Consider the following 24,039-nt stretch of genomic DNA (forward strand, 5'->3'; position numbering starts at 1 on the left):
AAAATACCACATGAGATGTGGATAGGATGTAAGCCAGCACTGTCTCATCTTAGGGTTTGGGGATGTCTGGCTTATGTCAAATGTCTGAAAACTGACAAGCTTGGACCTAGGTCTGACAAGTGGCTATTTGTAGGGTACCCAAAAGAGATTAAGAAGTATTACTTCTACCTTGCTGATGAACAGAAGGTTTTCGTCAGTAATAGGACAGTCTTTCTAGAAAAAGAGTTCCTTAGAGAAGAAGAACTTGATAAAGTTCGATCAGTAGCAGAACTGACATAATCTAGTAAACCCATTGAGTTGGATTGATTAGATCAAATCCAAAATCTATTGTAGAAACATCTTTAAGGAGATCCGATAGAGTACCGCATCAACCGGATAAATACTACTGTTTCTTAGTTCAGGACGGTGATCCAGTTGAACTCGATGAGAACAATGAGGATCCGATCACCTATATGCATGCGATGCAGAGGTCTGACTCCGATAAGTGGTAGAAAGTCATAAATTTCGAAATGGAGTCAATGAAAGTTAACAATGTATGGACATTGGTTGACCCACCTGAAGAGGTAAAATCCATAGGGTGTAAATGGGTCTTCAAAAGGAAGAGGGGCGTAGATGAAAGGTGAAGACCTATAAAGTCCGTCTGGTTGCCAAGGATTATCGTCAGCATTATGATATTGACTATGACGAGATATTTTCTCCTGTGCAATACTCAGGTCCATTCAGATCATGCTTGCGATAGTAGCACATCGGGACTATGAAATCTGGCAAATAGATATGAAAACAGTCTTACTAAATTAAGAGTTGGAAGAAGAGGTGTATATGATACAATCTAAAAGTTTCATATCCACAGATGAGTCAAAGGTATGCAAGCTTCAGAGGTCCATTTATGGACTTAAGCAAGCATCTTGGAGTTGGAACATGCATTTTGATAAAGTGATTAGAACATATGCCTTCATTAAGAATGGAGAGGAATCCTGCATATACAAATGAGTTAATAACTTGGTAATAGTATTTCTTATTTTGTATGTGAATGATATTCTCTTAATCAAAAATGACATCCCTACATTACAAGGAATAAAAGTTTAATTGTCATCTCAGTTCTCCATGAAGGACTTAGGAGAAGTATCCTTCATCCTTGGGATGAAGATCTATAAAGATGGATCTAAAAGGTTGCTTGGATTATCCCAGTCGACATACATTGATACTGTGCTGAAAAGTTTCAGCATGAAAAATTTCAAGAAAGGCTATCTTCCGATAGGTCAAAGAATTTTTCTCTCGAAGAGTGATTGTCCAACAACTCCTCAAGAGAGAGAGCATATGAGTAGAATTTATATGCTTCAACAGTGAGATCTATTATGTACACCATGACATGTACGCAATCGAACGTGGCATACTCACTAGGGATAGTGAGTAGATACCAGTCCGATCCAAGTGAGAACCACTGAAAGGTCGTAAAGACCATCCTTAAGTATTTAAGAAATACTAAGGATCAGTGGCTTATCTATGGAGAATCCGACCTAAAATTTATGGGGTTTACAGACTCCAATTTTCAATCGGATCATGATGACAGCAAGAGCATATGGACGTGGCATACTCACTAGGGATAGTGAGTAGATGCCAGTCCGATCCAAGTGAAAACTACTGAAAGGTCGTAAAGACCATCCTTAAGTATTTAAGAAATACTAAGGATCAGTGGCTTATCTATGGAGAATCCGACCTAATATTTATAGGTTTACAGACTTTAATTTTCAATCGGATCATGATGACAGCAAGAGCATGTCGGATATATTTATACCCTGAACGATGGAGCAATCAGCTAGAAGAGTTCTAAACAGCATACTGTGGCCGACTGTACTTGCGAGGCGGAATATATCGCGATATCCAATACTACGAAGGAAGCTGTGTGGTTACGAAAATTTATCAATGAGCTCAGAGTGGCATCCTCTCTTGATGGCCCCATCTTATTGTACTGTGACAGCATTGACACCATTGCTCAAGTGAAAGAACTGAAGTCACATCAGCGGACCAAGCACATTATGCATTGCTACCATCTAGTCTGAAAAATTATGGATCGAGCTGACATGACCTTCAGAAGATCGATGGAAGGAGAACCTAGCTGACCCATTAACTAAAACCTTTGTGGTAAAGGAGTTCGAAGATCATAAAATAAAGATGGATATACGATACTGTACCAATTGGCTTTAGTACAAGTAGGAGTTGTTGGAAAATATGTCTCAAAATCAATCATCAGTCTGTTGATGATTGTGCTATTTGATGTAATTATATATGAATTAATTAATAAAATATTTATTTGATAATTTTTATCATAAGCTTGTATATCTTCTATATCGAACGTCTGTGTTATAATGAAAGTCCTTATAACTATTTTAAATCGATAAAGAAAGATTTATCGTTTAGTCTTTAAATGTGTTCGCGATCAAATGATATGCTATTACTAAGATGATAGACATATCAAATGTAGGTCATTGTGTGCTATATATCATTGGTCGTCCTCTTAACCAAGGAGCGTGGAGACGTCGGTATGGCATACAGGTGAAATGTAGGAGTACATTTTACTGAACGTGACCAACTTCGGAGAACTCTACTGTCAAAAGTCACTCCAAAGGGATATGGATATAAGTGTCCCTCCGATCTGAGATCACCACAGTGACTTGCAAGCAACTCACTGTGCTTTAGTGTCGAACTATCTGAATTTTTAATTCAGGATCAGAAGATTTCTGGACATAGTCAAGTATTTGTGAAGTCGGTGCGTGAGTCAAGATGAAATTGACTACTCCTAGAGATTGGAGAGAATGCTGTGTTTTAATTTAGTAAGATCTTGATCAGGGCAATCCTTGTGAGGAGTCATAGGATTTATTAGGTTGAGACACATAATGGATGTACTATTAAGAGTTGACAGTTTAAACTCTAAGTCATCCTAGCATCAAGGGTCAAAGGGATGAATTATATGGTAACTATATCCAAATAGGTTCTTGAGTGTTGCTTTGCATACATTCGGCCTATCCGAACGTCGGGCACCATTGCTAGATGGTTACTTCGATTGGTACAGAAATCAGTTTCTGTGCTACTGACTTAGATTCGAACCTATGGGGTCACACATATTAGAAGTTTCTCTCCGATCACATGGCTAATTTGAAGAGTCGCACTGGACGGAGACTTTGCTGGAGAGTCCACTGGATGGGGACTCTAGAGAAGAGTCTCACTAGACTTGGACTCTATTATTAATGGAAAATTAATTAGTTATTAGATCACTAATTAGCTCAATTTGATTGAGCATTAAAGTCTGGATCAAGTTTGATTGAATTGGATTCAATCAAGTCAAGTCTGATTAAGTTATGAGATGACCTAATCGGTAAGGGAGAAATGATCCTGATTTGATCGGATCTATGGCTCAATTAATTTGTTGATTTGATCAAATATTAATTGAGATTGTAGGAGTCTAATTAGATTAGGTTTATCATATTTTATTTGGATCTAATTGGATTGGGTTTGAAAGAATCCAATTGGTTAAATCCTAGAGTCCCAAATGAGTGGGACTCTCTCCTTTACGCCACCCAAATTATCTCACATCTTTTCTCACTGCACAAAATCAGTTTGTACATGAAAAAATTAAAAAATAACTCTTATTTTATTGCCCATTGAGGATAGAAATTGGTTGGTTTTGATTTAAATTCAAAATATTTAAATTTCAACTTAAAACCTTATCTATATCTTCCACACGTTGGTTATTTTTGAAAGGGCTCATTTTGTGCGAGAAAAGGAAGTCTTCTTGATGGTTTTTCATGTTCAATTTTCTTGGTAAGTCTCTCTTTAAGTCAGATAAGGATGAGAAAAAGTTGGAGTCAAATTGAAATTCAAAATGGTTTGAATTGTAACAAACTCCAGCCCTTATCTTATCTTATCTGATTTGTGTGACAAACATAAAAAGATCACAATTTTGTATGCCAAACTAAGAGAGTTTTTTACTGTGAGATATCAAAGAGAAAGAGGGTCAAAAATACTTCTTTAGAGCATGAGGTTTGGGTGGGTTTCCTTCTTCCTAGGTGTGAACAAAAGAGGAGACTGATCTCCTCTTGGGTGAGCGACCTAAAACTATTCTAAGATTTTGGGTAAGAGAAAAATCAAAGAGAAGAGAGTCTTCATCAGATTTTTTTCCACTATCCAGCATCTTCTCTGATCCATCTTCGATATCGAAAAGATCCAAGGCAATCAAAGGAAGAGATCAAATCAGATCTACCATCAGAAGTCAATTGTGCGAGCTAGCACTCCTACGGAGGGCTAATCGGTCCGAGAACTTCATATAGACCATCCATAGAGGTCGGACGCTTATGCGGCTGTGAGCGATCAGATCTACATTCTCAATTATGAAGATCGACTACCCATGCTCAAATATTGGATTTGGAATTCTAGAAGTGGTAGATTAGATCTATCACTAATTGATGTTCTTGTTTAAACACTTGTAATATTAGATTTAGATTTCTATGCATATAAGTTTATGTTATAAATTCATTTGTAAGAGTTTTAAGATCAGATCTTATGTATGTATTTATAAATTAAATAATTTAATTTAATATTTTTTCGCTGAAAATTTTGAAATACATGCATGAAACTTCTGCGCGATCCTACACCCATCACATCATTGTCAATCCCTACCACCCCTACTATTAACGAAGATCTCCATCACCACCATCTTTAACATCCTACCATACTACCAATGTTCTCTACCACAATCCACAACCATCAATAATGGTCATGGACTATCTACTATATCCACCATCGGCCACTGTCATTGACTTTCACCACCATGCACCATCACCTAAGATTTCCATTACCATCTACCACCATCATCGCCGTTCTCGACCACCATCATCAATAATAATCTTCACCACCAACCAGCATCCTTGACAATCTCCACCATCACCCATCACCATCGACACTGCACAACACCACCTTCCACTATCAGCAATCTACACCACTGCCCACAGTTGTTGAAAGTTATGGTGGAGATTGCTAATGTAGAGATTTTGAAGGAGATGCGCATATTAGATTATAGTTGATGTACATAATTCAGATTGGTGTATAGATATTTTAAATAGATGATGCACATATATCCAATGCACATGTTTTAGGAAGGCGATGGTTGTATTAGAAGCTATTGTGCAAATATTTAAAACAAGTGACTGTGTATGCTCAATTACTGGTATTTAGATTTTAAATAAATAATACATATATTTAAAATTTGGATTGACAATCGGGTCGGATTGAACCAACTACGAATCAGAGTAAGTACACTATAGATCAAAAATCTATCCCCCAAATCTGACCTTTTTATTAAATGAATCAAAAATCCAAATTCATGCCAGACTATTTTATTAAATAAGTAACCCAACTTAATCTATGATGGATTGAATCAAGTCAAACGAGTTAAACATATTAAGCATGCCTTCCTTATTTAAAATAGGTGATCGGTCATTGAATGATAGTTAATGCACATATTATTAAATATTAAAGGTTTACATATATATATAATAGTTGACTCTCATAGTTAAAAAAAGATGATATACTCACTAGATGATAGATGATGCACAAACACCATAGATAGCTAATGCACCAAAATCTATATATATGTTTGAAAGGCAATGCGCACATTATAAATTTCTAATACATATATTTGAAATAAGCAACTTACACATGCCCAATTGCTTCTATGCACATCTTAAACAAGTGAAGTACATGTTTGCATGGCTGATGTAGTTGTTAACTATCAACTACCATATATGCTATAAGATATATTATAAGAAATTAAAGAGTTACAAGTACATAAATGGGTGATATACATAGCTTAGAAAATTGATGCATATAAATTAGATGCATATGTTCTGAAAAGGCAATCAACACATCATAAACTTTTATGCAGATATTTGAAATAGGTGTTTCAAGTATGTAATTGCTAGTGCATACATTTTAAATAGATGAATAACTCAATTAGATAGACACTGCACTCATCAGATGACAACTGAAGCACATATTTTAAAATATCATTATGTATATCATAAACTACTAATGCACACATTTAAAATGAAAGATCAATATATACTTAATTGATGGTGTGTACATTTTAGTAGAGAACAAGATTTCTTGCATAATGTTAAAATATCAAATAAATCTCATGATAAAATTGAGCATATATGGATCATATGTTTCAAATATATGGTTGGCATTTTAGAGATGTATGCTCCACCTTTTTAAAATTTTGCATCACTCTCCTCTAATAAATACTTAACATATTTGTGTTACCAATTTGAAATGCATGTTTCAATCGTTATTAACGTCTGCATTATCTTTTTAAAATAAGTGCATCAATGACCACCACTGTTATTGATGGTTATGAATAGTGGTAGAGATTATTGATGATTGTGGGTGATAATAAAGATAGTAGGTGGTAGTGAGTAGTGGTGGAGATCGTTGCAGGTGGTGGACAATGAAGATTGTTAAAGATAGATGGTGGCAGTGGAGATCATCTATGATGGCAATGTTAAAGATAGTAGACTGTGATAGATGGTATTAGAGTCGCTGATGGTAGTAAATGTAGGAGGTGAAGAATGGTGTGAAGATTGTAGGAGATGGTGGGTGGTGATAGAGATCATCGATTGTAGTGGATGATGGTAATGAATGTAGATGATGATGGATGATGGAAGAGATCATCGATGGTGCTTGGTGGTGGACATAATTGATGATGGAAGGTGGTGATAGAGATCATTAATGATAATTTATGATGGAGATCATCAATGATAGATGATGTTAGAGATCATTGGAGGCAGTGGTAGTACTGAAGATTGTTGGAAGTGGTAGGTAATGACAAAGATAGTTGGCAATGATGGTGGTAAAAATTATTGATGATGATAAGTAGTGATGAAAATCGTGGATCGTAGTGGAAATACATGAAGGTAACATGTAATAATGGATGATGGACCAATCTTGAAGATCCTCACCGATAATTAGCTGTGGTTGAGATTGGAGGAGACAATAAATAATGGCAAAGACTAATTATGATGATGGTGGATAGAGGTATGATTTATCAAAAATGATGAATGGCAGTGGAAATGGCCAATGGTCGGCAATAGTGGATGGTGATAGAGGAGGGTCGTGATAAATTCCTCTCTCCTCTCTTAAGTTATTTTTTTCTACAGTCAAGTTGGCATACATTGTATATTTCCTCTCCTTTATAGCCATATTCTAAGAAGATGTGGCAAGAGACTTTTCAATATAGAAAAAAGAAGAACAACCATTTCAGCAAAACCAAAAAAATATGACCATTCTTTCAACAAGGAAATGGAGTGGCTTTTTTGTAAACTATATATAGCATGAAGAAAAAGACTATGCTTGCAACCATCCAAGCACAAATAAAGAGGTCCAAATGAAGAATTGTATGAGTCATTCATCATTGCTGCAAAAGACCTAATTCTGCTTCCAAGAAAAGGAGAAATGCAGAATATTTCCTTTTCATTTATCCTATTCTGTAAATGTGCAACCTTAAGAAGCTCATTGATCCAATAATGAATTCCAACATTCATTAGTGTTAAAGCCATATTTCCTTTCAGTGTTTGTACATCAACATCATCAATTCTCATTTACAAGAGCAGATGTAAAACCCGCACAATTTTTTCCCTTGGCAAGCCAAAAGCATAACATAGCATCACATTACTTGCATGACAAACACTTGCAACCAAAGTTACAGCAGTGTTGTCTATCTTTGGCATATTTGATCTATCTCTGGCATATTTGATCAGTGCTCCATTGAGAGTGATTAAACAGTCATACTGGCCTCTAATACTTTGATCATTGTTGTAGTAGGGTCCAATTGTATCATACAATTATACAGGTTGATCAAGTAATATGACTTGAGAGCTATTGGCAGTACCAATACCATTGACTGAACAGGATTGTTTAAGAGGACCTAAGCTTCACGCGAGTGGTTATAGGTGCCCGGCATAAAGGACATGTTGATATTGTTGCACCACATATCCTGCAAGTCTAAACATGAAAAGAAAGAACACAAATTCAGTAAGAGAGTCTTCTTTATCACAGGTGGTCCATTCTCAACAGACAAGTAAGAATTCAAACCACTCAATTCCAGTAAGTCCTATTTTTGACTTGCTTGCCATTCAAGCAAGACTTCGACGAAAGGACATGGATTGGTCAAATTATAAGGGTAGGACTTTAGGTCAACTAGTTTTGACTCATTTTTGTTTGTTTTTTCCTTTAATGGCTTTGTATTTTCAATCCCACCTCTCCCCAAGAAAAAAGTCACAAACTACTGCCTTATCCTAATTTTATTTTTGATCAGTTAAGTACAAAACTAATCACTTGTTGAAATAGAAGACCAAATAATGAACATATGAACCCCAACCAAAGTAAATCTAAGTCAGGGCAAAGAGTGTAGATAAAAAGTGAAACGTGTCATAAGACAAATTAAAGAAACAAAGGTTTCCCATGTACATACCCTTTTTTAAAAAAATCATCATGCTACTTCTATTCATAATTATCAAATATTGTTAAAAGTTTTGATTAGTAATCAAGGGACAAGACAAGCCAAAATTGAAAACAAAGTATTTACTATTTCTCTTTAAATGATGTTTCCTTTTCTTTTGCCCACGCGCGCGCGCACACACACACGTACATGCATAAACTTGCCTGTAAATAATTTATTTCACACCAAAATATGTAAACCCAATAAAATGGTTTAGATTTATTTTGCATCAACATCCTGGTTATTCTATGAATTATGGAAAAGGAAACAATTCATTGAGAAAACACATCTTTAATTATGTTAAATGTGGCTACTGCAAGTGAAATTCTAAACAGCTGGATGGTTTTGGCAACAATTTCATTATCTTTAAGGTGTAGAATGTTGCTATGATATTCAAAGTTCTTATTTAATAAATATGTTAAAAAAACCTAGCTTTTGGAGGAAATGAAAAAACCAAGGTGAGGTTTGAAAATACATGGCTAATACGATTTATGCCTGTAAACAAAGTTCCACTGATTCAGAAATGCAAGTTTGCTTTTGAACATTTTCTCAACAAATGATTTGGTATATAAAGCCTCGCTTTTCATTGAGTAATGCTATATTTAATGGTGACTATTTCACTATGCACTATGGATGAGAGCCTACTGTGTAAGATGGTTCCAAAAAAGGTACTGCAGTACGTCACTCCCTGTACAACAGTATGTATTGCACACCCCATATCGGCAAATCATGACTAGATAAGGGTGTATCATGGTATGTAACATGCCAATATGTATACTATTCCAAACCTTGCGCTATAACAAAATCTTCTTATGTTGGTCAGAGAAATACTTACCATATGACCACAGCTGAATGCCAAATCCTTTTGATTTGTTAGGCAAATAGGGCATACCTTGAAAATCAATAAAATTCCTCAGATATATGTACCTTTTGAATAAACTAAAATGCTGCATGCTAAACTAAAACATACCTGCTCTGCTGGAACATTGTAATCAGTTGATTGCATGTTTTTCGTATGTTTGTATGACATGGCTGCATTATCATGTTCAATTATTTCGAATGGAGGAGAAAGAGGCTTTCTCCTACCAACTCGTTCTTCATACTTCCTGTTTAGTTTCAGAATCCAAAATCAGCGATCTATTTCATAGCAAGACAAAAACATCAAGATAGAGAGCTGCAGCAGACTTACTCCATAGGCCTAAGGCCTTGTGTGGCTCTATATTGAAGGGGAATTTCCATTAGTGCAGCAAGCGCAAATGCTGCCTCCTTCTTCGACATTGTCATATTCTCAGACATAATCTTTGTAAAGTTTACAAACTAAAATGAGCACAAAATTCTGATTAAAATGCATGACAGAGCAATTCTGCACCATTACACATGTTGTGAAGAAAGACTTGGATAGAAGACTAAACTTATCCAGTACAAGACTTGCACGAGTGCAGGGAAAAACACTTTCTATAGATTTTTAAGAGAATTAGTAAAAAGTCTGCCCCAAGAAATTATGTATTTTGTTAACAAATTCTGAATTGCAATGAGCAGTGTGATTTCAGAATCTGTAAAGCCAACCCCATAATGGGATAAGACTAGGTGATTATGGTTATGTCAGTAAGATTTCCCCCCATTTCAAAATTGTTTTCTATCTTCTGCTTTAAAAAGCATCAGGTATTAATGCAAGGAAAAAAAAGTTGAGGCATCCAGGTTAGAAAGAAGTTGCATATTTGTAGCCCATTGTAATAATTATTGCCTTTCTTGGTGGTGGCTATCAATCATTTGGGCCAATGTTCACAATGTACTCACAAGAAGGGTTCAACATGTCAGAACCATCCCCCCTTAACACATAAGATGGAAATATAAATAGGTATTAACACTTTTATTAAAACGTTCTTAATCCTGACAAGCTGGGACAGATATTGGCCTTCAATCAGCAGTTTTGCTGGAGCAGGTGGCCCTCCCTAGGACAGCAAGCATGGGGATTGCAACATCATGTTGATGTGCTCAGAAAGACTACTAAACAAAAATGGTATGAACCTTCCACAGTGGTCTTTCTCTTCCTTTTAAACCTTCAACACCCAACAATTGCAAGTATCAGAGCAGAAACATGATTGCATGCCTTGAATCTACCCAACAGAATTTCTGTGAGAGAAGCAGAAGTGGAAGTCCCCTTTCGATGTTCAGACCAAAAAAATTGGTTTCCCTTCACTTAATGTGAACAATCACTATATGGTCTAGTTAACATTTCGCGAATCAAAATCTTATTTCATTTCAGTTGGTTACTGATTTCCAACTAACAAGTGTTCAGAAATGCTCTATTGATGTAGGACGAGGTATGCATGAAGATGTGGTCTAACAGTGAAGAACAAGAATACATGATTGCATTTTATATTTTAGGTCTGCATAAAGATGATGATAAGACCTTGGGACATTGTTGGAATCAATACCCTATAACTTGAGGAAAATGCTTTAGCAAAATGAAGACAATATCTAAGTACCTGGCCAGCAAGTCTTAGCTCAGGTGGTTGAAACCCAGCTCTCCATAGGAGAGGTCCCAGATTCAATTATGAATGCTGGCAACTTACTGCCATTTTGTTTTCGGAGAAAAAAAAAAAAACTTGGGGCATGTAAGTCGATTTAATAGATTAAAATAAAATGCAGTAGACTACTATTTCTAGTACTCAACCTTTTCAACAACACTGGTGGTGTTTTGCTTTCACTGGTAAGAATAGGCTCTTAACCATCGCTAAATTTAGCCTATACATCTAGTTCTCAGTATAATCAATGACAAGCTGTTTGCATTAGCTATTAGGATACTGCAAGTAAAATCTTAGTTTTTTCTCATCCGACTGTAAACTTATTAAAAGTACCTTCTTTCAGAAACTAATATTTCAGTTACCTGAAAGTTATCAAATGACCGTTGAGGTACATAGTCATCAAACTGCTTCATTGCATCCCATGGTCCATCACCCACGCCAACCATAACAATTGAAAGAGGATAATAACTGAAAGATAAGAAACTTCAGAGCATTGCAGCAAAAATAGGTCATAAAAGACCAATTTCAATGTTTTACCTAGCTTCAACAATAGCATCTATAGTTTCCCGTTCTTGTGGACTGAGTCTTCCATGAGGTAGGCTTGGATTCCTGGTAACCTGCATTGTTTTTCCTTTTTTTGAGTGCGAGGGAGGAAAGACCGCCCAAATTTTCTGCTAACCTCCACATTGGCAATAAAGCAGAAAATCCTAAAACCAGAAGTCTCAATAACACCAAACGAATCAACAAATGCTCTTACTTGACCATCAGCTACAATCACAAGGACATGATATTGCCCATGGCTCCTCTCTACGATATCAATTGATGCAAGAATAAGTGGTGCAAATGAGGTTGGACCTGCACATCAGGTAAAGATAGATACACTGGAGTATTGTGGTATTTAGTACATTTCATTGATGAAATCAATTAAGTTGATCTGGTCCACAATACTACAAACCAAAGTGGATATCTTCCATTTCAACCATGCACTGTCAGACAGTAGATTGCATATTGCTATGCTTTATGTGATGGAAACAAAAGGGGGCATGGGTTCAAAAGAGTAAAAAATTCAAGGATGTGGGATTAATTGTCAAAGCCTTGTAGTGTAAATAAGTATGATAATCTTGAATTTAGATTAGCACAATCTCATCAAACTATGATAATCTTGAACTTAGATTAGCACAATCTCATCAAACTTTCAAAGTATCAACTATTTACCAAGAAAGAATTCACTGGTGCTACATCAGAATCGTCTCTAATAAACTAAATCTAAGTCACCAAAATCATGTTTTACATTAACTCTATTCTTTTTCTTAGTAGGTTTTCTGCTATGACAGTTTTAGACTTTACAAAAATTTGATACCTTTACTTCTCCAAATAAATATCCAATATGTCAAGAAACAGTTTCTTGACCAGTTGAGACTTGCTCCTTTTAGAAAAACTTGAGGCCAATATTAGCTTCTGAAACACTCAATGTCATTGGTAACATCAAACTCATCAAAAATTGTTAGTAAGATGGGAATGTTAAAGGGCAATGCAAACATGTCCTCTATGAAGGGTTCTCCATGAACACATGCATCTAGTTGAGTTTTACAGGCTAATGATGCATGAGTTTCATTAAGAACAAGGATTGTCAAACAAGCAAGCAGTTGGTGAACCAGCTCATCTCCAGCTCAAAATTCTGCTCGAGTTTGGCTCACTTGATTAGCAAAAACCCAACCCAGAGCTAGGCTTAGCTTCTTCAAGCTTGTCTCTATAAAGCTCTAATTATGAATATATAAATATCATATATTATATATAGTTATGATTTTTTTGCATAAGAAATTATTTTCTACATTTGTTGATAAAAAAATAACATAATTTATATACAACAAATTGAATTTCAACTATAAGATTAAGATACAACTAGAATAATTAGCTTAAAATATATAAATGAAAGCTTTGAGAGATCTCAAATTCTCACTATATCTCTTGAAAGAGCTGTCCATGAACAGCTTGAGTTTTGCTTGAAATTAAATGAGCTAGCTTGAGCTTGGCTTTGTCAGAAATTAGCTGAGCTTGAGGTAGGCATGGCTCGCTTGATCTTGTCTCATTTACACCACTAAATTGACAGATGGAAAACCACTGAGATGAATGGAGTGGATTTATAGGAATGTTGGGAATTGAAATTATCAACTTCATAAGGAAATTATGAGCATAGGTATGGTAAATAAACCAACCATCTAAATGGTTATTGCATATGGGCAAATCGAATAAACTGTTTATCAACCTTTAAAAGTTCATGCAGTTATTATAAGTCATCAAAAGAATAATTTGTAGGAATATAATAGTACTTTCATTCAAAAAAAAAAGAAATGAATAGTAAAGCATGAATGGTAAGCACAGACCTGATAAGGTCAGACGTGGAACAATCTCTCTATAGCGTGAAAGAGCCTCCTCAAAACCATTGCAAGGGCGATGGTTGGGAAAAAAGCTGAAGACATATTCATCACGTGTAGATGCTATAAAAGAAATGGAAAATAAATGAGTAACAGAAGATCAGATATACGCACATCCTGAAGAAGAAGAAAGCACTAACCATCACCAAACCCAAAACAAGGTATCAAGTTGTCTTCATCAAAAGGTGACAGCGTACGCCCGATTATAGATATTGCTTGCTCATATGGGTTAGGTGTGTCACCAATAGCATGAAGAGATCTCTGGTTAAACGAATGCCTTCCTACAATTAAAGAATAGTATTTCTTTCACTCTACAATCTAGAGAGTATTGCATATAATTTTAAAACTTCAGCTGATAAGGAAGTATAATGGATCAAATTTTCAGTGTTTAGATATGTAACAGCACCTGTCCATTCATTGCTTTTTGTGAAATCAATGCCAAGGATTAAATTCGATGACTCAAGGCCAGCATCTCTAAGTGCAGTAATAACCTAGAAAAATTTTAAAGCCTGTCATTTTCTAATGGACAAAAACTAACAATAATGAATTTTAGGAAAAAATGCAAAACATCAAACGCTTCAATATTATTGGATGAAAGATTTGACAGCTATTTGACTTAAATTTATAGATATTTGCAAATAAATATATCAATTTCAATTATTCTAATGCTTTTCTAAAGGCCATGCAATGTGCATCTAACATATGAGGACATTGGACTTCCCCCCGGACATGGATGGAGATATCTAGCTTGTTGGATCCCAAAAAGAAACAAATTCATTTGGACAATCATTCAGAGAAGGAAAATCATCGAATGGTTAACTAATATCAGTGTGAAGAATTAATTTTGTAAGGTATGATTATGCATTCCAAAGAATTCCTTAGACATGTTTTAGTAAGTTTAATTTATATTAGAAGAGTCAGTAGTTGAAAATTTGAAAAGCTATTTTTGAATTCTAACCTGATATCTATGGCATAACTCATCATGTGTCTACAACGAAAGATATAATATGTATTTATATACTCAATGGTGCATATACGAACCTGAACACAATTGCCAAAACTCACAATTAATGATATTCCAGGAGTTTAGCAATATATGCTAAAAAAGCATGGGCAACACCGCCCTTTCAACACAACTCAGAATGCTATGGACACACTAGTGGCAATTTGTCTATGGTGTCTTTGGATTGAGTGTAACAACAGAATTTTTCATTGTGCGGCTCTCAGCCAATCAATGTTGATAAGGAAGGGTTGTTTTCTTATTAGGAGACTGGACTAGAAATGCAGAAGAGGACATCAAGCACTTATTTTCAAGACTCCCGCATGATGAGAAATGACCTACAAGCTAACTGAAGTGGGAAAGATGAAAAGGAGAAGATAGACATATAACGAAATCTGATAAGAATAAAACATAGAATTATAGTGAATATCATAATGAGTTGTCAAGATCATGACTACTATGGTAAACATGACCTCAAAGATTCCAAGATCAGAATATCATTGCTATTATGGTCAGAATATCATGGTTATTCTCAAGGATTTCAAGATCAGAAGATCATGGCTATTATGGTCCAAATATCATAGCTACTATGGTCCTAAATATCATGGCTATTATGGTAGTGATTACTATAGAGATTCCAGGATCAAATTTACCATACTTGTTTGATTATTAGACACAATTGTATAGCTTCCATATGTGTTTGGATACAATTGTAAAGCTACCATAGTAGCTATTCCCTTTTTAGTCTATTTAAAGAGTTGTATTCATGAAGATGAAGATGAGAAATACAAAATTATCTTTTTCATTAACATAGCATCAGAGCCAAAATCCTAACCAAAACAAGCAGCCACCCCCCCTTTCTCTGTCCAGCCGCCATCTTCTTTCCACCTCCCATCATCTCCTAACCCTTTCAGCCCTTGCCAACCTAGATCTACCCAGAATCAGATCTGCAGATCTGCCATACTACCATCCTGATCAGTCCTTTTATAGTCTACTATTTGTGTATCTATATGTTTACTGATTCTTGCCTTTTAGTGCTGATTTCTTGCCAACCTAGATCTACCCAGAATCAGATCTGCAGATCTGCCATACTACCATCCTGATCAGTCCTTTTATAGTCTACTATTTGTGTATCTATATGTTTACTGATTCTTGCCTTTTAGTGCTGATTTCTTGCAATGATTGTGGAGTTTGTTTTGATGGGATGTAGGTTATGTGATAATAACCTATGAATTAGAAGTCTCTAATAGGGATGATTGGGCTGATCTCAGATTATTTGTGGCAGCATGATGCGAGTTGTGGAGGTGTGAGGGTGCAGTTTGTTGTGGTATTATTTAGTGAAGTGTTTGAGTAATGGTGTCGGGAGAGGGTCCTAAGAGTGTTGAAGTGGTGTCCTCACACCAGAAATTAATTGATATGATGCTAGCTGGTGATGAATCCAATTTTGTGGAATGGCGTTTTCTTGTCAAGGTCAATGTTGGAGGACTTGGCAAGGAAGAATACCTTATTGAGTTATGTCCTGAGGGAGAAAGGGAAGCTAAACTATGGTTGGCTGAAGATAAGAGACTATTTTTTCAGATTGTCAATTGCATTGATAGAAAAATGGCTCTCTCAATGCAGCATGTTACTACGATGAAAGAGTTATGGGAGTTATTACATCAGTGTTTTTCTGGGACTAGAAATATGAGAAGGTTATATAGTTTGGCTCAAGAGGTGAGTCGTCCAAGTCAAAATGGGTGAAGTATCATGAAGTATTATTATGAGTATAAACGAGCCATAGAAGATTTTTGTACGGCAATGTCAATCTCCACTGATGTAGCTATGATGAAGGAGCAGCGTGAGAGACTATTTGTATTTGGTTGGTTGTCTGGATTGAATACAGAGTATGAGGTGATTCGATCACAGTTGTTAGCCAACAAGGATGTGGATTCCTTGTTTGATGTTGTCACTACTGTACTCAATGCAGTCTGGAAGAGTACCTTCGGTACTAAGGATATATTTGGTGGATCTGCCCTTGTATCTCAGAATAATGGTGGTGGTGAATATAGAGGGAGAGAAGGATGTGGTGGTAGAGGATGTGGAGGTAGAGGATATGGTGGTCGTGAGAGTCAGAGGGTGTGCTATAACTGTGGAGAACCAGAACATTTTTGTCATCAGTGTCCTAAACCTCCACAGGCACAGCAGATGCAGCCTCAGTATCAGACATCCAGATTTGCTCATGCTGTATCACATCCAATTGATTCAGCTACTCATCATCCAGAGGGTCGCACCGTAGTCATGTTTGATGAGGAGTTTGCAAGGTATACCCAGTTTCAGCAGTCTTAGCCGTCGACATCCTCCTCTAAAGCTACTCTAGTCAAGACAGGTAATCCTATTGCCTACCTTTCATCTTCATCTCGATACTGGGTCATTGACTCAGGTGCCACCGACCACATGACGGTGATCAAGGTATCTTATCCCATTATAAACCGTTTGATGAGTGCTTTAATGTTACACTAGCAGATGGATCCACTACCAAAGTCTTAGGTAATGGAGATACATCCATTACCTCTTCGCTATCCTTGTCTTCTGTATTTTATCTTCCTAAATTTTTCTTTAACTTGATGTCTGTTAGCCAAATCACTAAAGTCTTAAATTGTTGTGTTATATTTTTTCCTGGCTACTGTTTGTTTTAGGATCTGTCGACTCGAAAGATCCTTGATAAGGAAAGCAAGTCAAATGGACTGTATCTGCTGGATAAGGTTGCTACTACTATCCCATCTGGTATGGCATCTACTGTTAGGTCTGACATCTCTCCATTCCAACTTCATTGTCATCTTGGTCATCCATCCCTAGAAGTCCTGAAGAAAATATGTCCTGAGTTATGTTCAATAACTAGTTTGTCTTGTGAGTCGTGTGAATTTGCTAAACACTATCGGATGTCATATCCTCCAAGAGTGGATAAATGAGCCTTGTTTTCTTTTGATCTTGTTCACTCTGATGTCTGGGATCCATATCATGTTACTTCCAAGTCTAGCTTTCAATATTTTGTAACTTTTGTTGATGATTATTCAAGAAATACTTGATTATATCTAATAAAATCTTGATCTGAGTTGTTTTATACTTTCTCTGCTTTTTGTTCTGAAGTTCGTACTCAATATAATTACAATGTTCGTATTTTTCATAGTAATAATGCCAAAAAATATTTTTCTGATCAATTTAACACCTATATGACACAGAATGGCATTATCCATGAAACGTCATGTATTGTTACTCCTCAACAAAATAGAATAGTTGAGAGGAAGAACCGTCATCTTATAGAAGTTGCTAGAGCCTTAATGTTTCAAATGAGAGTACTTAAAATGTTTTGGGCAGATGCGGTTCATACTGCTGTATTTTTTATAAATCGCATGCTGTCCTCTGTTCTTAATGGTCGTGCACCTTATACAGTTTTGTTCCCCACTCGATCATTGTTTCCCATTCCTCCAAAGACATTTGGCTGCACTTGTATTGTACAGGATATGAGATCTCAGGTTAGTAAGTTGGACCCTCGATCACTAAAGTGTGCCTTTCTTGGATACTCCCGTACACAAAAAGGGCACGATGTTATTCTCCCATGCTAGGTCGATACCCTATATCTCAAGATGTCACCTTCTTTGAATCGAGTCCTTTCTTTGCTAGTCCCTCTCCTTCTACTTCTGAGATGGATTCTATGAAGGACTTTCTGATCTACACGATCAATTATTTCACTCCTACAGCTTCATCTGATCCACCTCGTCCTCCCCTTACTTATGTCTACACCCACTGTAATAAACCTCCCGAGTCAGTTATTGCAGGTCCTCAACCAGCAAATCCACCAGTGACTTCTCAACCCTACCGGCTTCCGCATCGTCTGATTCTAATCTTGATCTACCTATTGCTCTCAAAAAAGATAAACGCAATTGTACCTATCCTATTTCATCTTTTGTTTCCTATAACCATATATCACAGTCAACCCGCTCCTTTGTTATCTCTCTTGATTTTATGACTATTCCTAAGACATTAGATGAGGCATTGTAACACAATGGCTGGAGGATAGCTATGGAAAAAGAAATGTCGGCTCTTGAGGCTAATGGCACTTGGGACCTGGTTTCTCTCCCATCAGATAAGCATACTATTGGGTGTAAGTGGGTATATGTGGTGAAGATGAAGGCTGATGGATCTGTTGATAGATTGAAAGCTCGTTTGGTAGCTAAAGAATATGCCCAGACTTATGGTGTGGATTGTACTGATACTTTCTCTTCTGTGACTAAGATGACATTTATTCGTATAATTATTTTCTTAGCTGCTACTTATTGTTGGTCTTTGTATCAGTTAGATGTCAAGAATATATTTCTTTATGGTGATTTGCAGAAAGAAATGTATATGGAGCAACCCTCTGGGTTTGTTGCTCAAGGAGAGTATGGTAAGGTGTGCAAATTAAAAAAATCATTATATGGGTTGAAGCAGTCTCCCAGAGCTTGGTTTGACAGATTCAGTGATGTGGTGATAGAGTTTGGCATAAAGAGGAGTTCATGTGATCATACTATATTTTTCAAACATACTGACAGTGGTTGTATTTTGTTGATTGTGTATGTTGATGATATTGTGATTACAGGGAGCGACGCACAGGGTATTTCTTCACTAAAGGAATTTCTTTAGGCAAGTTTACAAATAAAAGATTTGAGACAATTGAAATACTTCCTTGCAAGGACCACTGTACCGGTACCGAACACCGTACCGATGGCGGACCAGTACGGTATAGTACCAATACCGTATCATATCGACACACGGTACGCTTCGACATACCGATTCGCTATCGGTATATTTTTTTGTTTCTTTTTTTTTTATGGATGTTCAAGTTATTAATTCATAAATACAACCCCAAAATTACATTATATTGCATATTATTGATATATTTGAGTTTAATTTTTGAGTTAGATAGCGATACAAGGATTCTTGATCCAAAATTTTAAATATATATTTATTTACATTATATTACAACTATATCATCCTAAAATTAAAATATATATATATAAAATATGCATTAAAATGTATCTAAACGATATATAAAATATGTATTAAAATGTATCTAAACGTTTAAAGTACAAAGCACAACAACTGATATACTAACCTCAAGATCTATTCTGCATTTAAGTTCTCGTCGAGTGTCTGTGACGCTCATAGATATCTGGATCATTAATATAATCTGGAGGAACATCAGTCTAACCCTTAACCAAGATGCACCGTACTCTTGAATATTCATCCCATAAAGTATTCTTTCTGGATTGTAAGACATCTCAGATCTCTCACTCAAACTCTGACTCTGAAAAGTATCTTCGGGATGATGGTATGGCTGTGGAGGAGCCCATCCGAATATGTTGGTAGCAAAATCTGATCCGTAAGATGCTCCAGACTGCATAGAGTAGTAACCACTAGAAGACGATGCCTCGAATGCATCATATCAATATAGATCATAAGGTAACTGCGGATAATAAGATAGATAATGCGAGGATGATCCAGATACATCCATAGATCCTACTCCATGTGCAAGATCGTCTGTAGCTATATCGTGTGCTGAACGACCTCTAGAACTCCATCATCTATATGAAATCGGCTCCCCACGATCTCTACTGACTCGTCCACCATGATCCCTATCTTGTGTGGCATGTGTAAACTGGAACTCATCGGTGAATCAAATATCACCCTGTGACTATCTCATAAACAGTGATCTCCTGTCCTCCAATTCCTCCCTGATCATCAGATCCATGACTACTACTACCAGTATCATCATCACTCTCCCTGATGTCTGAATCTGAGCCAGATAGCTCTTGTACTCTTGAGAGTGGTGCACGTGCAACTATTTTTTTTTCCCCCCTTGTGCCCCTCTATGACTGAGTTTCCTGTGATTGAGAGGATGGATGTCTTCTTGCAGACTGCCAACCTCGTCTATACGTCTGCCGCTCGAACATCTACGAAGATGTATCGGACATCGAGTCATGTAATGAATGAGTCTCCTGTGTCCCCTCAGGCTGTGGCTGATCAGCTGGAACCTTATGTGAAACATTTCTTTCTGCCCATTGTCCTGGATCCATCCTGATCTCCCTAGCTACCACACTAGCTGGTCGTGGAGAGAACCCCGACTCATCAAGCTCTGACTCCTGTTGCTGACTTGCAAGCCATCCGATGATCGGATCGTCGTCCTCGTCAACATAATCATCTAGCATCGGATCAGTGTACTTCAGTTGTACTTCCTCCTGAATGCATTTTAGCCTCGATCTCAGATTGTAATGAATATATACAAGATCATTGAGGTATTTTTGTGTCATACGGTTTCTCTGTTTGCTATGCATAAGAGCGAAAATCGATCAATTACGCTCACTGCCACTAGCAGAGATCGTTTTAAAAAGAATACGGACAGTCATACCTCTCAAATGTTCTGCAGACATTCCAAAATAAATCCACCATTCAGCTGCAAAAGCAAAATTACATATCAAATTTTATGATATTATTAAATAAAATTACATATCAATCTATGCTGCTCATTATTGATATGTAATTTATCTGGATTCATCTGCTTTTTGCTTACAACAGCTGATGGGACTCCAAAGCTGTCTGATCCCTCTCTAAACTGTTTCATCTATAAAAAAAAATATTTATTAAATTTATAAATATATCATTGAGTACAGATCGAATTCAGTTGAATAATCATATCTGTTTGAAACTAGCATACCTTTTGCAGACATAATGACACGATTTCTAGATCGGACACCATCTTATATATCACATTACGAAAAGCAGCAAAAAACTCGTTGTCCGTATCTTTCCCGAAAATGGTATACTGAAATCTCGGATTCAAATAATAAGCTGCAGATAAATTTCATGACTGATTAAGTACACTTTTACAAGCATAAAAAAAATATTTTAAAATATTCTTGAATCCGTGCTTACCGACTAGATATAAATCTCTACTCATCTGATAGTCCCAACGATACTCAATGATGTTAATGAATTCTTGAGCATGTTTCGGATCATTCTCACTGATCTGTTTCTTTGACCTCTCCATCATGTAATATAAGAAGTCCATCTGGGGATATCTTTCACTGTTCATGACGTGAAGCACCTCATATAATGGCTTAATAGCCTTCACTACCTTCTCAGTCTGCTGCCAGAATGACTGACTCGTCACCAAATTCTCTACATGACTTTCATCGGTGCCGGCCCTCGCATATCTGCTCTCCTGCCACTCGGCACTAACAAACATCTGACGTAAGACTGCTTTCTTCTGAAGAAGACTATCAAGTGCTATGTAGTTGGGTAGCAAATCGTGTGATACCTGATCTTAAGATCTTCCTCCAGTATACGTCCGCATCAATGAAAAAATCCATGTGTGGTTGTAGATGAATCTAGTAATAGTCTGGACAATCTCCACTACCTGCTGTACCCTATGAATCTTCCTAATATCCATCAATATAAGATTAATGCAATGTGCAGCACATGGGGTCCAGTATATCTATGGTCGCTGCTCCATCAGCAACTCTCCGACAGCCTTATATTGTGGTCCATTATCTGTGATGACCTGCACGACATACTGCTCACCCACTGAATCAATCACCTCTTCCATCAGAGCAAGGATATATGTGGCATTATGCATCTTATCTGAAGCATCAATTGATTTGTGAAAAAATATTTTTTCATCACAGTATGTCAAAAAATTAATGATGCTCCATCTAGTAGGACCGGTCCAACCATCACACATCACTGTCAGTCTGTATGTAGGTCATTTATTTTTGTAAAAAATAATCCATCTCTGCAGATCCTCCTTGTTGCTGTCAAGAAGCTGACCATAAATGTCCCTAGGTCCTGACGGATCTACACCCTGACCGACAGCCTATGACTGAAATAGTAGATCGGTAGTAAGGATTGACTGCTGCATTTGCTAGAATATGACTGAAATGAAACCATAATCTAATAGCTCACCACATATCTTTCTTATCTTTTTTCACCAGTGTCAATCTTCTGCTACTTTGAATCCTTACTGGGCAAAGCATGTGGATCCAAATCATGGATGGTGGCTCCTGTTAGAATATCTTTGAAGGACCTTCTACTGCCAAAAGCTCCAAACAAAGAAGACATGCTGTGTCTGCTCTCTCTACCATTGGGCTATCTGACTGAGGTAGTCTTCCTGAACTCGAATTCTCCCCCACCGATCACTGATCAAGATCTTAATTCATAGCATGATGATCCAAATCGCGCTCTATACCGGACCATCTCCTCCTGTCGGTATTGATCAGTCAAGCTCGCCTGAATGACAGTCTCAATCGTGCCTCATCATCTGGAGTGAAAGCCTCCTCTGATTCTCTAGAGTGATAAGAAAGTGGCTCTACAGCTCGACGGTCTACTTCGACCCTTTTCTGCTTTGCCCTTTCCTTCGCTGCTTTTGAATCAGCAAAATATTTTTTCATCAATTATTGGACCTCTTGCGAATATTTTCGATACATGGACACATTAGGATAACCACCAGTTAGGTACTGTTTCAATCTGTCACCCCTCCCTTGAATTCTGTGTTGTACCATTTGCATCTTCAATAATGCCAAATCGAGAGCATCTCACCATGATCCCAACCAATGTTACGCTCTGAATCTTTCTTCTTACTCATTTCTGCAGGTATAACAAAACACGATAGTTTAATAATGATTAAAAAAATATTATATATAAAGTAAAAATTCATAAATTCAAAAAATATGTTATATGCTTCAAATAATATTTTTGAATTAACTAAAATATAATACTATTTTTACATATTTTTTTTTATAATATTTTTTTATTATTTAAATAATTATAAAAATATTTTTTAATTTCAAATATTTCAAAAAAAATTCAAGGTTAGATTTAAGTAGCTTAAATCATTCTAAACATGATTCTAAAACTCTGATTTTTTATTTCTTCAAATTTATTTTTTTAATAATTTTTTTATAAGTAAATATATATAAATATTTAAAAAATATATAATTAATAAAAATTAACAATTTTAGTGTCATCATGTACGTCTTTCAAAGATCTATCACATATAATTAAATCATACCAAAATCATAAAATTTTGACATGATTTTCTCTTATTTTCATACTTCCTCGTTCTTATCCTATTTTTAACAACAAAAATAAAAAAATAAAATATTTACTAAAAGAATAACACATTATCTTACTTTCGATCAAAACTCAGCATCTCCTAGAATCAGTGCTACAATTTGACAGAATTTTTCTCTTTTTTTCTTATTTTTTTGGCATCTCGACGGTTTCGTTAAGAGCCTCGGGAGTTCTCTGAGAGCTCTCGAGCTTCTCAGAGAACCTAATCACCTGGGCTGCCACTAAAAGACAGCCCAGGGCCCATTCCCCCCCTTTTTGCCATGTGAGGCTGTCGGTATGATTCGGTTCACGCCGAACCGAATCGTACTGATCCATATCGCCCGATTTTGGGCGGTATGGACCCGAATCATACCGAACCGGGCGATTCGGTACAGTTCGGAG

At 36.4% G+C, this 24,039-nt stretch overlaps 2 protein-coding genes across 3 annotated transcripts; both read right to left on the reverse strand.

Moving 5' to 3' along the window:
- Positions 1 to 7,475: 7,475 nt before the first annotated feature.
- LOC140850849 (E3 ubiquitin-protein ligase RGLG3-like) lies at positions 7,476 to 20,065 on the reverse strand. Of its 2 annotated transcripts, none has more exons than XM_073242629.1 (11): positions 19,646 to 20,065; positions 13,921 to 14,005; positions 13,655 to 13,795; positions 13,464 to 13,577; positions 11,837 to 11,934; positions 11,617 to 11,696; positions 11,442 to 11,547; positions 9,741 to 9,850; positions 9,522 to 9,657; positions 9,387 to 9,443; positions 7,476 to 8,055 (listed from the first exon to the last, which is right to left on the reverse strand). In XM_073242629.1, the coding sequence occupies exons 1-11, from the start codon at positions 19,931 to 19,933 to the stop codon at positions 7,969 to 7,971; spliced, it is 1,302 nt and encodes a 433-aa protein (XP_073098730.1). In that variant the 5' UTR covers positions 19,934 to 20,065; the 3' UTR covers positions 7,476 to 7,968. The 2 variants fall into 2 exon arrangements, with proteins under 2 accessions (XP_073098730.1, XP_073098729.1); XM_073242628.1 differs by having other exon boundaries at positions 7,482 to 8,055; positions 9,741 to 9,868.
- An 849-nt stretch (positions 20,066 to 20,914) lies between these two features.
- LOC140851115 (uncharacterized) lies at positions 20,915 to 23,164 on the reverse strand. Its single transcript, XM_073242631.1, has 4 exons — positions 21,463 to 23,164; positions 21,245 to 21,378; positions 21,101 to 21,151; positions 20,915 to 20,983 (listed from the first exon to the last, which is right to left on the reverse strand). Exons 1-4 carry the CDS (start codon positions 21,773 to 21,775, stop codon positions 20,942 to 20,944), a joined length of 540 nt encoding a protein of 179 aa, XP_073098732.1. The 5' UTR covers positions 21,776 to 23,164; the 3' UTR covers positions 20,915 to 20,941.
- Between the last annotated feature and the right edge of the window lie 875 nt (positions 23,165 to 24,039).

The sequence above is a fragment of the Elaeis guineensis genome, chromosome 8 (assembly GCF_000442705.2).
Source record: "Elaeis guineensis isolate ETL-2024a chromosome 8, EG11, whole genome shotgun sequence".
Taxonomy (NCBI): domain Eukaryota; kingdom Viridiplantae; phylum Streptophyta; class Magnoliopsida; order Arecales; family Arecaceae; genus Elaeis; species Elaeis guineensis.